This window comes from Dermochelys coriacea, chromosome 16 (assembly GCF_009764565.3).
Source record: "Dermochelys coriacea isolate rDerCor1 chromosome 16, rDerCor1.pri.v4, whole genome shotgun sequence".
NCBI classification, from domain to species: Eukaryota; Metazoa; Chordata; order Testudines; family Dermochelyidae; genus Dermochelys; species Dermochelys coriacea.
In genome coordinates this window covers 11,563,712-11,582,467 of record NC_050083.1, presented here as the reverse complement: position 1 = coordinate 11,582,467, position 18,756 = coordinate 11,563,712, and the positions used below count along the sequence as shown (strand labels likewise).

Below are 18,756 nucleotides of genomic sequence, written 5' to 3'. Positions count from 1 at the left end.
TATGCTCTAATAAATTTGTTAGTCTCTAAGGTGCCACAAGTACTGCTTTTCTTTTTGCGAATAGCATTTAGAACGTTGAACAACATAAGTAACATCATCCTGCCCTTCAGTGCACATGGGATAGATAACGCAGTGTAACCATCTAATTTCTTTCCCAACCTTGGATTCAGCTTGCAGAGTTATTTTTATTTCCTTGTGCTCATTCTTGGCTCAGGCATCCATATCCATTCCACTCCATTTTTTTTAGGAGTCCATTGAGACTTTGGATTGACTTAAGGCTCAATCCTGTGAGATGCTGAGCATCTTCAACTCCCAGTGAAGCCAGTGTGGTTGATGGTGTTAAGCACATTGCAGGATTAACAAATTAGAATGAAGGATCATTTTTGAATGTATCCACTGGTGGGATTTTATGTTGGGATTTTACAGTGCTGTTCCTCCTGTCAGTATTGCCTATTTCCAGTCCCTGTGAAGGAGCCTGTTGAATCTCCTTGTTCTCACCTCAAGATAGTAGACAAACTCTGATAGCCAGTTGACAGCCTTCCTCACACTAAATGGAATTACTATAGGGTCTTCACAGTATGTTGTCTGTAGTTGGCTTCTATAGCCAAAGGGCCAGATACACATATCTAAGGAAAACAAAACTGATCTGTCACTAGTCCTTCAGAATCCTTCATTATTTTATCAGCAATTTCCAGGCTTAGTTTTTTCTTCTTTTCCATCTGACAGTTTGCCACTGAAATCATAGGATTTATGCTTTGGGTGCCCTGCTTCTAGAACAATTTGGCTTTACCAGAATGCTATGCTTGTCCAGACTATACATGTAAGGGGCCCTGGTCTTGCTTCAAGATGCTCCAGAAAGAGGGAGGTAAACAATCTCAAATATTGGTGATTTTTTGCAGAGCTAGCCTGATAGTAGAACTCTGCTTCCTGGTAACAGGAAAACTCCAGTCCCCTGGCTACTTATATTTACTCCCCCCCCCCCCCCGTTAAATGTAGAATATATGATGTATAGAAGTATACAGTTTTTACTGGCCTGAATCTCTGGTAATGGCATTACTCATGAGTGGCTTAGCCAAATGTGAATTGTTTAGGGCATCCCAAATGAGTATCAATAAAACCTTTAACAGTACATGGTATTATGGATTTTATTTAGGCCATATTTTAAAAAGAACTTATTAGAACTTCTTTTTCCAACTTACTATTTTTATTAGCAATCTTTTAAAATCCTCGGACTTTAAATTCCACGTGGCTGCATATGGATATTGGGGCTGGAGAGAAAATAAAATTAATTTTTAGAAGTTTTTTCTAAAAAGTATTTTGGTTGGCTTGTAAATCAGTGTTATAATGCCTTGTGTTTAGGGACTCACCTTGGTGGGTTGAAAGATATTGGACTTAGCAATAGTCACTTGTCTAGAACGGAATATAACAAGTATAATTTTAAATCCCTACTTGGGGAGAAAGCTGGTTTTATGTATTGGAAATTGGTATTTGGAAACTGATGGGAGGTTTGAATGTTAGAAGTGTAAGATGGATTAGTGGGTGCAGATAATGAGGTCAAAGATGCAAACTAAGTGCAGTTTATTTTATTCCCTTGTTGTGGAAGTGAAGAGATTTGTTCAAGTGCTGTTATGAGCTGAATGTCAAATAAATATTAATGCTCACATACAATCCTTTTATTTTCAGAAACAGAAACTCCTCATAACATTAGCGACATGAATATTCTACATTCATTGAAAGAGCCCAATAAAGAGTTTTATTCCATGGATAACCAGGACATTGACTCAGCTACAACATATTCAGGTTCCAAGAGTCTGCTTTCTCTCAAACTTAGTGTAGCAAGTACAGATGCATTTGATGATTATGAAGTCATAGACGACTTAGAAGAATTGAGACAAAGAATTAAGGATATGAAGTCTGAGCTTGAAAAGTACAAAATGTTCATATTTCATTTGCAACCTACTAACCCTTCTTTGTCCAGTGATATTTTTAATATAGTTTTGAATGATGCTGAATTGCCCATGGAAAGACATGTTATACAAATGCAAGATACTGATGGACAAGAGACCAAAACATTTTCTGCGGTACATCAGAAAGTGGATTATGAAATCCACATTGAAAACCTGAATTCACAGTCTACAGAAACACCTGATGAACAAACATCACAAAATCTTAAGCAGCAATTATTAGAAAATGAGGCTGAACTTGAAAGAGAGCAAATTGCAAATATGCATCTTCTCGATGAAGTATATCGTCTGCAAAACAAACTTAGAGAAATATCACCATCCAAGTGAGTAATGCTAACACATTTTCAGCCCCTATGAGTAAGTGCAAGCACCAGTACTGTAAGAGGTAATTCCAGAGATATTCATATATACATACCTCCACAGTGCAATGGTAAAGTCTAAAATTTGTTAACATTAATGTAAAGTGTCAAAGATTTTTACTTAGAAATTACCTTATAAGTAAAAAAAAATTATTTCTACTATTAAAGAACTGCTTCTAATAAATCCATATCATCCTCCCATGATGGTTTTTATACCACATGCCCTTCTCTCTCCAGAGGCATATACAAATGCTCCCTGCAGGATGTTGTCTCCTATGTGATTTCTCAAGTGAGGTTCTCCCTTTTGTAGGTTTCTCTGTGGCAGGGGATGACTTAAGTCAGATTGGCAGAGACCCTGGGTGTTTTTCATCTTCCTCTGCAGCATGGGGCACTAATTGCTTGCTGGTTTAAACTAGAGTAAATGGTGGATTCTCTGTAACTTGAAGTCTTCAAATCATGAGTGCAGCCCATCTCAAAAAAGATACATTGGAATTGGAAAAGGTTCAGAAAAGGGCAACAAAAATGATCAGGGGTATGGAACAGCTTCCATATGAGGAGCGATTAATAAGACTGGGACTTTTCAGCTTGGAAAAGAGACGACTAATGAGGGATATGATTGAAGTCTGTAAAATCATGACTGGTGTGGAAAAACTAAATAAGGAAGTGTTATTTACTCCTTCTCATAACACAAGAGCTAGGGATCACCAAATGAAATTAATAGGCAGCAGGTTTAAAACAAACAAAAGGAAGTATTTTTTCACGCAATGCAGTGTCAACCTGTGGAACTCTTTGCCAGAGGATGTTGTGAAGGCCAAGACTATAACAGGATTCAAAAAAGAACTAGATAAATTCATGGAGAATAGGTCCATCAATGGCTATTAGCCAGGATGGGTAGGGATGGTGTTCCTAGCCTCTGTTTGCCAGAAGCTGGGAATGGGCAACAGGGGATGGATCACTTGATGTTTACCTGTTCTGTTCAGTTCTGTTCATTCCCTCTGGGGCACCTGGCATTGGTCATTGTCGGAAGACAGGATAGTGAGCTAGTTGGACCTTTGGTCTAACCCAGTTTGACCATTCTTATTTTCATATGTTTTTCATATGCTCTTATGATTTGAGGACTTCAGTAACTCAGCCAGAGGTTATTGGTCTATTAGAGGAGGGTGTGTGTGAAATTCTGTGGCCTGCAGTGTGCAGGAGGTCAGACTAGATGATCATGATGGTCCCTTCTGACCTTAAAGTCTATGATTATAAGCCACAATCAATGCTCCTGGAATTTTGAAGCACTCAAGTTCTAATTTTTGTGGCAAGAGTAAAGAAATTCTACATCAGATCTGAAATAGTCTGAAACACGTCTATGGGCAATTGGCTGCCAAATTCCTGGGAACCTTCTTAGCTGTGTCTCTACATTTATGTACGCAATAGTAATGCTAGCACTTACAATGACAATATGTTGCACTTATATACAGTAGTGCCTTCCATTCAAGTATCTAAAAGCACTATACATTGAAATTAATGAATGAAGCCTTACAGCAGAAATTCTTAAACCAGTGGATCCTCCTTTTAAGGCTTGGAAGTATCATCATTTTATATATGTAGAAACTGAGGCAAAGAAAGTTAAGTAGTTTATCCACAAATCAGACTGACATTCTCCATCCTAGAATCTGGATCTCCTTATACTCAATCCTGTGGTTTAGCAACAAGACACTCTTTCCCCCTAGGGAATACCTGATGGCAGCAGGTGGAACACAAAAATGTCTTCAACCCTTTAGGTTTCTCCATAATTCATGATTGATGATGCCTGCAAGCCCTTGATGTGGCACTTTAATGTTAGCTTAGAAAAATACCCACCTGCTCCATAAAATATATGAACTTGCATGCCTAGAAAATACACTTCACACATATGAATCTAACAATATAATCTAAGGGATGGGATGGGATGGGATGGGATGGGCTGCTATAAAGTTTTTATTGCCATGGATTTGGTATGACTGCATGACTCACAAGTGGCAGTGCCATTCATGAGTTATACATCTCTCCCTAAACAAGTAGAAATAAAAATGTTATAGCAACTCACACTGTCATAGATTTGTTTATGCCCCATATTTTGTTCATGTTTTTTTTCCTTTTTCAGTCCTTTCCTCCCCCGAAGTACATGCTTCTGTAGAAAGAAGCATATCAGTGACAGGGACAATTGCAATATAAAGTGGACATCTATATCCACAAATGCAGTATAAACTCAGTTATTCTGAGTTGAAATTTATATCCTACCTATTGACGTACAAGAATTTAGGCAGTAAGTTGGTTGTCATGATCACATCTGTAGTAATAAACATAGGAGATAGTAACCTAGAATTTGTCATACTGGATGAAACCATTAGTCCACAAAGTCCAGAATCCTGCATCTGGCAGTCGACAGTACTTAATGTTTCAGAGGAAGGTAGACCCCATCTGATTCCCTTGGCCCGTCACAGACAACCATTGTAGAAATGTGTATTTGTAGCCTCTTTACTCATTCTTTCCCATTTATTTCATTATAACTCCTTCAGGTGCCATCTGACTCGCTTGTTTGTCAGATTCTAAGAATCAGGTTAATACTGGGTATTTTGGTGGCCTACAAGCGAATTCATCATTTCAGTTCCTGCCTATCTTATAAATTAAGCAGTTACATAATGCATAATAACCTGCAAGTTGTCTGCATGAATAGTTGTCTGCCTAGTAGTAAGGGCAAGACATCTTTGTCACTGTTGCTGTAGGGCATTTTTAGAGAAATTGGATTTACATGATATTCTGTTCTAGAATTGTAATTCATTTTAGTTTTTTTTTAAATGGTAGTTATGGTCTAAGATAATTTCATTTTCACAGATATGATTCATTAGTTCATTCCCAAGCTCGAGAGCTCTCCTTTCAACGCCAGCAAATTAAAGAGATCCACAGCATCTGTGTTACCTATCATCAACATCTGACCAGCCTTATTAAAGCTTTTGAGGAGCTGCTTCAAGCCAGTGATGTTGATTATTATGTTGCTGAGGGTTTCCGTGAACAGCTGAATCAAAGCGTGCAACTTTTTGAGAAGCTGGAAAAGAAGTTTCTGTATGGTATGTAGCTATATTTCCCAGCCTGTTGTCTAGGGTACATAAATATTTTATTGAAATCTGAAGAATTTTTATTTTAATATTTTTGCCTTGCATATCTACTTCTATGTATTTTTCTTATGTTTGTTCTCATGTCACTCACAGTGGGACCTTCCTGCTACAGTTCTTTCAATCAGAATGGCATGCAGACAGCTGCTGTCCCTGCCACTGCATGGCAGATTTAATTCTAGTGCTCATGCAGTGGTTGATTTTTAACTTTGTAATTGTTATTGCAATTGGGTCCTTCCATCTCAAGTTGTTCCTGTGTCACAAGACAAACACACCAAGCAATCAAAACTACTTGGACTAAAGCCACAGGGTACTGCAAAACCAATGACAGTTTCAACAATAAATGGACTCCAGAATCTTTTAATCTAGGACCCAGTCCAGCTTCCATTAAGGTTAATGCAAGTATAAGTCAATGCAATACTTTTGACTTATAGGCCTTTTGAATCATGCTTATGTGTCTGATCAGCTCCCATTGAAGTATTCATAGGAATCTTTCCATTGACTTCAGTGGGAGTTGGATTGGGCCCATAGAAAGTTCAGAGGTTTTAGAATATAATGGAAAAAGGTGCCTTTTTTGTTTAATGTTATACATACATTAAATCATAAACACAGACTGTCATTTATAAATGTGGAAAATGCATTACATAAGATAGAGCTTTTCCATTGCAATACAGGAATTGCCATACCTCTGGGCCATCTAGTCTTTGACTGTGGCCAGTACAGATGCTTTGAGAAGGTGCAAGAAATCCTGTAGTGGACAATTGTGGAATGATCTGACAGTAGAGGAAGTCCTTCCCTAACCGTCATCAGTTAGAAGGTTGGATTACACTCTGAAGAATGAGCGTTTATACACCTTCTGAAAAGTGTCTGTCTTTTGGGGGAAGATATTTTTTGGGTGCTCTGAGATCTCTCTCAGTCTAGTCTCAGTCTCCATGCACGCAGGCTGCAGAGCAGGTGCCTGGAACATCCAAGCAGTAGAGCTCTCAGAAGCTGTCAGCCATTTGTGTATTGTTCCTTATGTTTGTAAGCTATTTTAATCATGAAGGTGTGTTGAGATCCAGAATCTTATTGTAGAAGGGTCCCTGGGGACATAAGCATGGCAACAGCATGCTGAAGAAAAGACAGATTTACACCTTAAATCATAGCTATTTAAAATGCAATACTGTTCCCTAAAATAGTCATTGGAATTGATATTTGTCACTCAAAGGAAAAGTGTGCCATAGCCATTATCATAATCTTCATTCTTTGTTACTGAGGAAGTTTGAGTGACAAAGTGATGGCAAAGAGAAAAAGGAATACTAAGAGAGCAAAGTCCACCAAGAAAGCTCTTTTTCCTAGCTCCTCAAGGAAGGCCTTTCCCAACATATCTCAGTCAACTGACAACATTTTTGCAGGTGTCAGCTGCAAAGTTATCTTCAAGCAAACACTTGAGGTAGTCTTTTAAAATGGGGACACTGACCCCAACATCTTCATGTAATTGCCTGTAGAAGACTTTCTTCTGAAACATTCAGCAGGCAATCAAACAATGTTCCCTGTCTTGTCCTTCTTTAAAATAGCTGCAGCATGTTGTAACTTTGATTACTCATACTAAAGATGCTATAACTAGTGTGTCATACCAACATAACAAAAGATTGAGTGTATTCAGTAATTTCAGTGGATATTTGCATTACAAATCAGAAGATTTTGTAGTGCATAAGCATTAAAATGTTTTAAACCCCCGCCCAACCAGCAGATGGTATCCTATATACTATGAAAAGTCACTGACAACTAAGACAGTTCAATATATCTAACACAATGGTATTGTACTGAACCACACATTAAAATAAAATGTCTATACCAGGGGTTCTCAAACTTCATTGCACCATGACCCCCTTCTGACAACAAAAATTATTACACGACCCCAGGAGCGGGGGACTGAAGCCTAAGTCCGCCTGATTCCCACTGCCCCGGGTGGGGGAGCCAAAGCCAAAGTCTGAGCCCCAGTGCCCTAGGTGGGGAAGGGGTTAAAGCCAAAGCCCAAAGGCGTCAGCCCCATCCTTCAGGCTTCAGCTTCAGCCTGGGGCAGTGGGGCTCGGGCTTCAACCCCAAACCCCAGCAAGTCTAAGCCAGTCCTAGCAACCCCATTAAAATGGGGTCCTGACCCACTTTGGGATCCTGGCCCACAGTTTGAGAACCGCTGGTCTATAGGATTATAAAGAACATTCGGCTTACTAAGAATTGACTGTAAAGCAATAGCATAAATAGCCTTCTGCCTGTGCATTTCAATCCTGACCTTCACTACAGACCTCTGACATTCAAGTTCTGCGCCTTTCTTGACCCAGAACTGCCAGTTGTGCTTAATAACATGGAGACTTAGCATTGTGAACAAGTGTGTGTTTCTTATATAGGCTGGTATCTATTTGTGCTTTCCATGTCACTGTTCAATTAGCACTTAAGTTATTCAAATACGTTAATGCAGAGAAAAAGATTAGATAACTAGTATTATTTTGAGTACACTTTTCTTTCTTTTAAAAAACATATTTTTATTGTGCAGGAGAATCATTGGATGCAGAAGTTGCCCAACTTTATGAATTAGCACAAAGGTAAAAGTATCATTGAAGACTGGCATTAAACTTCTTGTTGTGTATTTAAATGATAAAGAGCCTACATGTTTTATAGCCCAACTTCAGCTCTATTTCTCTTTGAGATGGCTGTTGATTATATATCACGTGTTCCATTAATATCCATTTTGTTAATAAAATATTCATAGAAAACAAGCCGTCTCTCCCCGCTTTTCAGCAAAGGTTTAACAGCAGAGCCACTAAAGTGAGATGTCAGGTTACTAAGACTCTGTTACTTTTACTAATATAAATAAAATTAGGATAACATACTAGGACATATTAACATAAATATTTAGGTTGGATGCTCAGCACAACTGAGAGAAGAGGGTTGGCAAGGGTGTCTTTAAGCTATCTTTCTGCTTCCCTTCACGCTGGGATTGAACTGTAGGGACTAGCTAAGGAACTTGTTGCCTTGGGACATTGTGAAGGCTAAAAGTATAACTGTGTTCAAAAGAGAATTAGATAAGTTCATGAAGGATAGGCCCATCAGTGGCTATTAGGCAAGATGGTCAGAGACGCAACCCTGTGCAGCGCGGGCCACAGGGGGCATGCTGGCCACTGCTTCCCGCAGCTTCCATTAGCTGAGAACTGTGAACCGCGGCCACTGGGAGCTGTGGGGGGCCGTGACTGTGGACGGTCAACGTAAACAAAACGTCTTGCCACCCGCCAGCGGATTACCCTGATGGGCCGCGTGCCGAAGGTTGCCGACCCCTGCCCTAAACCTTTGACTGCCAGAAGCTGGAAGTGGACGACTGGGGATGGATCATTCGATTAATTGCCCAGTTCTGTTAATTTTCTCTGAAACTTCTGGTGCCTGCCACTGTCAGAATACAGGATACTGGGCTAGATGGATCATTGGTCTGACTCAGTATGGCCGTTCTTAAGTTCTTATTCCCAAAATGCATTGCTCTTCGACTTCATTCTCAAAACATCTTACACTAGAGGTGCGGAGAGCAGGTGCTGTGACGTTACCTAAATTGGTTTTATGCCAGCCCAGGATTATTTTGTTCTGGAGCAATCCTCAGCTGCCTTTTTAAGTTAGCTGCAAGTCCCCTTGCCACCAAAGGCACTTAAAATAGATCAGTTGTTGAAAATGAACTTTAAGGGTGAGATCCTGGCTCCACTGAAGTCCACTGGGGACAAAACTCCCATTGACTTCAGTAGGGCCTGGATTTCACCCTAGATTCTTATCTCTGATATGTAGAGGTATATCACTATGTATCTTTAAAAATCTGCTACTATACATGTATCCTGTGAATTTGACACCAGTCTCTATTCGTTGTGCTTCTAAAGCAATAATTATCATTATACATTTAAAAATATTTTGCTTGACACACAAGGGATAATGAGAAGACCACCACAATGTACCAGCAACTTAAGGATGAGTCACATATACCATCTGCTTTTCGTACCTTGTCTGACTTTGAAATGTCAGAAAAGTCATCTATTGGATCACCTGAACATAAACAAGACCTAATGGAGGGAGAACATGACAAACTGGCACTTGTGTCAAACAAGTTTCCCCCAGGTAATTTTTTCCCCACTGAAGTTTTACTATATATTGGGGGAAATTAAATAAATTAAAAAATTCAAAAGGGAACTAATTAAGAAATAACGTGGAATGTATATCTGTTTCATCTTTCCAGTATCTTGCATAATCATTGTAATTTCAGTAATCATGCGTACCAAGATGACAACGATGGAAGCTATCTTCTCTTTGAAACGAAATTAGCTATGATATTTCGTGCCTTTGTTGTTTTGGACTGTCATCTTGTACAGTACTCTAGACGGTCCTTAAATAGACAAGTCATGAGGGAAAACAGACATTGTCAAAAGATTATTAAATTAAAAAAAAAAGACATATTTTCTAATTTTATAAAACCCAGTCTTGTGTTTCCTTGAGAATTGTAAGTGCTGCATAATTAATAAGTGGTGTCATGTTTGACCTGGATAGTTTCTGTAAGTGCAACTGATGGTTAAAGTAGTTTGCTGTAGACAGAGATGAAAGTTTAACAGCTGAAATAGAGTGCGGTGTTCAGGAAACTTTTTTTTAAAATAAACCAGCAGTAAATGACATGGATAAACTGACAAACAAGATAGTCACAATTAGAACAATACGTTCCTGATTATTGCTGAAACGTACAGCAGAGGAAGAGAAATTGTCGAATGGCAAAGCAAAAAGGAAAAGGTACTGTACTGAAACTAGATAGAATAGACTTATTTGTTAAAGCATGGAGTCTATAAAACATAGTGTATGTCAATGACTTATTTTATACATGAGTTACTCTAGTGATCATCCTGTTACGGGAAATCATATACAATTGGTATACTAAGTCTAGAAATGAAGTTGTATTGTAAACTTTAGATTCATTACCAAATAAATAGAACAGTTTAACTAGAAAATTGTGTAATCACATACTATTTTTAAATAGACATTTAGAAAAGATTAAAACTAGTGCCTATGATTATTTGAGAACATAGAATAAAGAGTTCATGAAAGGAATGTTGAAATCTAAATCACAAAATACCGTATTCAGTAAGACCATGTAAGTTATCGAAAAAGCCCATTGTGAATACCATTCATTTAGCCTCTCTCACTGATTTTTGTAAAAGATTTACTAGCTCTTTTACCTCATCACACACACTGCTCTATGTACTGTACCCATTGTAAAATAATATCATTTAATCAAAATGAAAAGAGAACTCTTGATTTATTTAGAGTTATTAATGGAGCATCTTCAAGAAATTCGATCTCTGAGGCAACGTTTAGAAGACTCCATTAAAACTAATGAGAGATTGAGGCTGCAGCTGGAACGACAAGTAACAGATATGGAACTAAATCAAGGTAAGACCTTATTTTATCATGAGTGAAATACACTTTTGCTTAAAGCCCGAGTGATTGAACTCTGCTGGAGGAATGTGGGTGGATTGAGGGGTAAAACCCAAAGTTAGGGTACAATATGCGTGCAATGCAACCACCCCATTGGCACTACTCCATAGTGAACTGGATTAGCAGCTGCAGCCCTACCACGCTGCTTGTTTATTTGCATAAATATGGATCCCATGACCCTTGTCTTTGACTTCCTCCATTGCACGAGGTATCCAATCCTGATGCAAAAATCCCTTCTATAGTGTACAAGCGTCCCGTATGGCTATTCCACCCACAGCTTCACACACTCTCCCAGAACAGGGTTTAAATGCTGTGGAAGGCTTTGTGCTAGCTCTCTAGACCTTGGGTGAATTTCATCCTGGGAGCTGAAAAGCCCTTTTAGACAGCACTGTTGTCAGGTAAAAACCTAGATTTTCTAGATTTGTCTTCTGTTTTTTATTGCTGACATGTGAATAAAACCAGACTTCTTTGTGTTTCACGTGCCTTCTCCTTATAAATCCTTCTGGAGTTCTGGAGTTACTGGCTCTGAGTCTTCATTGCATCCAAGCACAGAGAGGGGCAGAGGCAGGGAGTTAGTTGCAGCTACCTAATTTTAGGGCTGGCCAGCTCTGGTGTAAATTAGAGCAAGAGGAGTCCTGGTTGCTTCCACTGATGGCGTAAGGGTCTCTTACTCTCCTTGAGGTTTGAGTATCGTAGAGCTCATTTTACTCCCTCTCCTCCCTTTTATACTAGGGGTGCTGGGCGTGGTTAGCGTAGGGTGTGGCTGCACTACCACTACTAGTTCTCTGTCAGTGGAGAGTCCCCTACATGATGAGGGCATTCTCCACAGAAATCTCTGGATGTTTTAAGGCCACTGTGTGCTGCATAGCAGCACAAACTGGCCTTCATGGAATGGAGAACGTGGTCTACTATCTGCAGCTTGTCGTTAGAATTGCTTGCAATGAGAAGTACTTTCCTAACAAAACAGCATTATGACTTTAACTGAGAAATACGCAGCAGAAACAGATGGACTTTTTAAAAAGTCAGTTTTTATTCAGATTTCTCTAATGTTAGTGTATGAAAATATGTAAGTCAACAGATGCTGAGAGTACTCAGCACCTTTGCAAACCATACTGTTCATTTTTAAAGTTTTTTCACAAGGAATCAGCCAGTCTTTAACCAAGCAGGCTTTTATAGTAAGTACAAGGCATATTTTTCTACACATAGCTTTGTTCTGATTCTCCTTCCCCACACTTTCCCCCAAGAGCAATGTATTAATCTGCAATATTACTTATATCAGAAGCAGGCAACAAGTACATGCATGCTTTCCTCGTACTCAGTTTCACTAATACTAGTATTAGATTCATTATGTTTACATCATCCCCATAATCCATTTCTGTTGTTATTTAAATGGATACTACCTACAAATGGCAGTTTGCTTTCAAGAATAATTTACACTGATGGAAAGGTGTATAAAAGGCATCCATTTCATTCATGAAGTATTTATGCTGCTGGAAAGCCATACTGTTCTCATGAAATAACCACACTGAAACAGTTCCAACTGTTTTACAGCTTCATAAAGATGCTGGAAAGGGCATCCATTCATTCAGTGAAAGTATATTTTCTTTATAAACTGTCTGTCTTATGCCTTCCATCTGTCTTCTTGCTACTTTAGTAGATTTACCAATACATAGGGGGAAAATTTGGAGAGGAATGGGAAAAGTAGCTATTTATTACCACAAGCCCCTCTTTTCTACATTATTCTCTCAGCATTTTCTTTTGCTTTAAAGATGTGTTTTGGGTATAGAGATGTGTGTTCTCTCTTCAGATAATAATGATTGCCACTTTGCTCAAGATTTTTACACTGTTTTGTGTTTTAATTTTGAATTTGACTATTAAAATAAACTCATGGCTGAACATGAACTAGTTTTAGGCCTTGGTGATATATATTTTTTAAAACAGATGGTTTAAAACATGTTTTTATTTAATATCTTTATTTTGTTTTCCTTAAAAAACAAACAAGTTATAAGATATACTTAAATGATAGGCAACCTATTAATTTCATTTTATATCGAGTTGTTTATTCACTAGACTCTAATACCAAGAATTACTTTAGTCTCTCTGATAAATATTTTATATATGTACATATGTATGCCATGTTTTGCCATGTTGCCATTTTATTTGTAATATTTACTTTGTCTTAATTACTCGGAAACCTCTGGGTTAGTAGCACCTTATAAATCATGGAGCTGGTGGAATGACTCCATAGTCAACCAGAGTTGAGCTGAAATTTTCACTAAAATCAGGACTAAAATATTTCCATCATTTCAAATGCTAGACTTTAAAAAAGTTTAACGGTTAATTCTGAATTTTCTAGGTTTCTAATGCTTGTTTCGGCATTTTTAAATATAGTAAAAACAGTAAGGCTTTTTATCCTCAAGTTACTGATATGTACACTCATGCTTCAATTGCAACTTCAGAGTACTTTTTGTCTGGGGGAAGGGAATATTTATTTATCTTTGTTGCTGTTTTCTATGGTGCCCATCTCTCTGTCAGTCTTCCCTTGGAAATCTATAAGGTCTACAAATCTTTTTGTGTTCACTGTTGCGATACATGACTTAACCAAAACTCCTCAGCATAACTGCAGTCATAGGCCCTGATCTTATGCTCACATCTACTAGCTGGACCCAGACACCTGACCTGTGCAGAGCCCCACTGAAGTTAGGGGCTCTGCACAGGTGCAGAATTCTGTGCTAGTGGGTCTAATTGCAGGATCGTGGCCTTATTACCATTGGGGCTACATTTCCCCTTTATTTCGTAAGAGAACTAATAGATTCTAGAGCCTTTCACTGTAACTTGTCAATTAACATGAGAGCTAGGTGACAGGCAATAAATTAAATTGAGATCAAGATGAGATCATCAAGTTCAGACACTTCAAGTTGAATTGCTTTGTTAAAATCTGAAAGGCAAAAATCTTTTGAGTTCACATAGCTACCTTAATTCTAATATATAGATAGTAAAATGCCATTAGTGCCAGGCTCCTATAGCCTTTGAATCTTTCAGTAACGACAAGAAGTGTGTCTCATGGCACACTACATCCCAGTTAGGTAGTGGCTAAGAGCTTCAATTGGGATTGCAGTAAAATGAGGTTAGTCAGAGAAACTACAGCACGTCAAATTGGATTGCTATAGCTGAAAGGCATCCACTGCCTGCATTCAGCTATTTCTTTGCCACACGGTTATTTCTCTATTTACCAACTGAGCAGTTAGCACCCATTTAGTTGTCTTGATCTTTGCTAAAGCAGTAGCGTTTGGGTCAACCATTCAATAAAAATATATTTTAAATAGCACTATTAATCCCAGTGGATCTTGAAGAGCTTTGCAAGTCTAAACAGATGTATGCGTTTTACACAGGACTATTGCTTCATTCCTCATTGAAATGTAGCCACCCCAGGAGTGGAACATGGCACAGCAATGCAGGGCACATGAATAATGTTATATCCAGTTCAAACTGCACATGGCATTTAGGGAGGTAGAATGATTCCCCAGGCTTGTCCAGGACACCAACGTTAACTCCTCTGCTCGTTCAAATGCCATTGGATTTTTAGTGACTACAAGTGGCCAGGAAGAATCTCAGTTTTTAATCATAGACAAAGGACAGCAACTCCAGCAGCACATTCACTTAGCACTGTGTTGGGTCAATGATTCAGCATTAACTTGGAAGCAGAAGGGTCATCAATACCACTACTTCCCTGCACCACCCTAGGTTTTCCTTGAAGGTCTCCTATGCCAACTGTAACCCACTCATACTCTGCTTAGCTTGTGAAAGCTGAATGGCTCTCAGCCGAGGTGGTATGGCTAAATGTAATACAGTTTGAACACAGGAGATGTACTGGAATTTATCACATGTTAAATTTCAGTACAATATACTTCAATTTAAAAGTGTGTGATGGTCTCACAGGACTTCTTGCAATTTGTTGCGCTACATTTTTTGGCTGGTGCCCGAAGATGGTTGAGTATCAAATCTTCCCGAGATAATTTAGCAATTTTGGTAATGTTAGCACAATGATTGAAGGTACTTAGGATGCAGAGCTTTGGTTTACTTAGAGTTTACTTGAATTGCCTTTCAGTCTGCAGCAATGATAACCTTCAAAATATATAGGGGATAAATATCTTTCATAACATGGTTTTCTGCTTTGTTTAAATTGTTCTTGTCTGGAAAGTTTAATCTTTACTGACCTAGAGATGACTCATAAATCATTTTTATGTATATATTTATAGGTTCTGCAAACATTTTTATCCATGGCTCAGAGCAACATAATTCCCTGACTTCTGAAATTCATTTCCTGAGGAAGCAAAATCAAGTTCTGAATGTAATGCTTGCAAAAGGATCTAGAGGTAAAATATGAAACTCTGCTTTAAAGGAGCAGCTTGCAATTTGGAATTTTTTATTCCAATCAGAAAACAATAAAGCATTTACATTTCTTTCATTAAATTGCCTCCACAGCTCTCCCCACTCGTGAAATTGCATGACCAGCCTTTGTATTCCAACGCTGGATAATAGGCGTGGAGGAGTTGTGCTGCTTCTCTCTCTGCCCATAGCATTATCCCTTTTTGTGTCCTCTTTCATTTCCTCTCTCCCTCTTTTTTGCATGTGTGTACATTTCTCTTTCCCTTTCTGCTGTTTTCTCTCCTTCCACCCCTTTTTGTTGTTGCCCATTTTCCCAAGCTCTGTGTTTAAAGATCTTGCCAAAGGGAATTGGCTAAAATTATTCAGTTTCATTCTGAAGGGAGCTCCTTTCAGGCAGAGATGGCTGCAAAGGGAAATAAACTAATTTCCCTTCAGGTTCTAGAGCCTGATGCAGAGGGAAAACTGGATAGTTCTAGTCAGTTTCCCTCTGCAAGCACTTTACCTCAATTCCATTATTTTTGATAATCAGTTTCCCTTTGCACCTTCTTAGCTTGGCTCTCAACTCTCCTCAGCTCCACATATGCTCTAAGCAACAAAGTAAAATTAATTCAGCCCCCTTAACAAGAAACTCTTTAAAGCATGTAAAGCTAATCCTTGGGTCAGATGCCTTTCTGTGTGTGCAGAGTGGTGTATGGACCCTTTGCATAAAAGAAGCACATGAACTCTCCCCCAGTTTCATGTTTTCTGATCTAGAATCATTTAGTCTTTAGCAGTTTATTCAGGGTTTATCTTTCATACTGCATAAGCTAGTGTTGCTTTGTTTGACAATATGTTTCTAAAGTCAGGGCTTAAGTTTTGTAAGAATTATGTCTAAGTCCTGGTCTACACTACAAACGTTTATGCTGATTTAACTATGTCGCTTAACTATGTGTGGAAAATCCAGACCCCTGAGCGACGCAGTTATACTGACTGAACTCTGGTGTAGACAGCGGTATGTTGATGGGAGAAGTTCTCCCGTCAGCATAGGTAGCATCTTCACTAAGTGCTACAGTGACGCATCTGAACCAGGGCAGTTGCATCCCTGCAGTGCTGTAAGTGTAGATAGGCCCTAAGTAATGACCATCACACCATGTTGCCTTTTATTTTTAGTACTGAGTCAGTTTCCCCCGGGTTTGTGGGCATCTTCCCCTTTTTATCTTGAGAATAAATACCTCCTGCTGCAGAGTTTTTTGGTCCCTAATATCTGTTCAGTTTCAGCCTTACGTCTACTCCTGTGGTATTAGATGAAGTCATATGGGCACCTCCTGCTGATTTTTCTGAACCAAGGCACTCTATTTTCAATGTGAAGTAAAAGGATTTAGTCACAATACATGTGAATATGAATGGGGATCATGTGGCTGAATCCCCACATGCCAGCTGAAAATGACCCCTTTTCTAATTCCAGTATTTTATTTCACCCTGTTGTTTTGCTAGCATATATTCATAGTTGGCTTATAGCTCTGTGCAAAGGTATGGGAGCTAGAATTATACCAGTATTTTAATATAAAACTAGAATAGTAGATTCCAGTGATATTAACCCTTTGGACCCTAGCTACTACCCCGAGGTCTTAGTATCCTGCTGCAGAATGTAACTTTCAATGAAGTCAATGGAAGGTATTTAAATCCTGGGGTAAGAGGATTGGAACCCATGCATTTAAAAGCCCTTGGGAACTTCCATTTTCATAAACTCTCAGCTAGGTTGCTCTGTTGAGGAGGAAGGATTTCTAATGGCTGGGACGTGGAACGATTTCTCCCTGCTTGACCTCCTGCTGGGAACTTCCTCTCTCCTTACCAGCACTGGCTTCCTAACATGACCAGCTGCCCCTACTGACAGTTCTCAGTTAAGAAGCCAATGTGGGAGAGGCAGGTCATGTCAGAGGCAGGGGAAAACTGGCAAGGTTCTGATGGCATGCATGTGGATAGTGTTGGGAAAGAGCATTTCAGCATTCAGTGGAGGGGATGGAGGGTTCATTGTGGGACAGCGAGAAAGGTAGGAGTGGCCTTACTCATACCTGCTCCCCTTCAACAGAAGATAAGTTTACTACTCAATAAGAGCACTCAAGATGAATACGCTCCCCGTTGGAGCCTAATCCTGCAAGTAACTGAGCAGCCCTTTTCCTGCTGATTTTGTCAGATGGAGGGTGTTCGACATGTGTAAGGTAGTGCTCAGCCTCTCATAAAATTGGGCCATGAGTGTTCTAGGGGTTAAACGCTACACTCCATTAAGGCACATTTGTCTACCAAAAATGCATTAGAAAACTGGAGTACTAAAATCATAAAACTCACAAGAGCATCTTATTTCTATTATTACTCTGCCAATGCTTAACAAATTGAATTTGTGGAATAGTGTTGTTTGGGTACATTGTGGGAATTGCAACCAACTTGTATTTTTTCTTATTGCAGATAAACAAAAGGAAAATGAAAAGTTAAGAGAATCCCTCTCTAAGAAGAATGCAATCATTGAACATCTTCACAAGGATTATGAATGCTTCAAGAAAGAAAATGAAAAGTTGCAAAAACAAATTGGCAAAAAGGAGGATGAAAATAGATGTTTGACTCACGAGATTTACAGCAGTCGTAATGAATTAAACAGGTATTGATCCTGTCTCTATTTGACTATTTTCTCCTCCAAATGAACACAGTGTGTCATGCATGTGTTTAGCAGTGGCCATTAACATTAATGAGAGCTGCATAATTACATTCAAGGAGCGGGGAGAAAATTAGAGGGGTGGGGAATTTTAGATTTTAAAGGAATGAATAAGCAAAATTCACCTCTAACTTATGAGTACATTGGAACTTAACAGGTGGCAAACAGAAATGAATGTAAAGCAACATCAGCTGTCTGAGAATGACAAATTACTGCAGTCACTCCGAGTTGAGCTAAAGGTGTATGAAAAGTTGGACGAAGCAAGGAGAACAGGTATAAAATGCACTGTCATGTCTCTGCTTTGTTATTGCAACCATACCAGCTCTGGCTGTGATCTTGTCAGATTACACAAGACAGGAGTTGTGCCGATTCAGTATTTCTTTGGTTTTAGTTAAATTTCCATTACTGCTACAGAAAGTGATTATAGAATCATAGAACTGGAAGGGCCCTCGAGAGGTCATCTAGTCCAGTCCCCTGCACTTGTGGCAGACTAATTATCTTGACCATTCCTGACAGGTGTTTATCTAATCTGCTCTTAAAAATCTCCAATGATGGAGATTCCTCAACCTCCCTAGGCAAATTATTTATGAACCACCCTGACAGTTAGCAAGTTTTTCCTAATATCCAACCTAAACCGCCCTTGCTGCAATTTAAGCCCATTTCTTCTTGTGCTATCCTCAGAGGTTAAGAAGAACAATTTTTCAACCTTTTACATACGTGAAAACTGT

At 38.9% G+C, this 18,756-nt stretch overlaps 1 protein-coding gene across 20 annotated transcripts in view; it reads left to right on the top strand.

Annotated features, from left to right (window-relative positions):
- The window catches only part of CDK5RAP2 (CDK5 regulatory subunit associated protein 2), a 105,945-nt gene that overhangs the window by 70,637 nt on the left and 16,552 nt on the right, over positions 1–18,756 (top strand). For 19 of the 20 annotated variants that reach the window (XM_038374380.2, XM_043498506.1, XM_043498508.1 and 16 more), the window contains exons 25-32: positions 1,684–2,287; positions 5,186–5,418; positions 7,997–8,045; positions 9,404–9,591; positions 10,783–10,908; positions 15,213–15,329; positions 17,785–17,974; positions 18,186–18,301. In XM_038374380.2, the coding sequence (XP_038230308.1) occupies positions 1,684–2,287; positions 5,186–5,418; positions 7,997–8,045; positions 9,404–9,591; positions 10,783–10,908; positions 15,213–15,329; positions 17,785–17,974; positions 18,186–18,301 (1,623 nt within the window). The remainder of the gene's footprint in view (positions 1–1,683; positions 2,288–5,185; positions 5,419–7,996; positions 8,046–9,403; positions 9,592–10,782; positions 10,909–15,212; positions 15,330–17,784; positions 17,975–18,185; positions 18,302–18,756) is intronic. The other variant, XM_043498507.1, reaches the window with a different exon arrangement.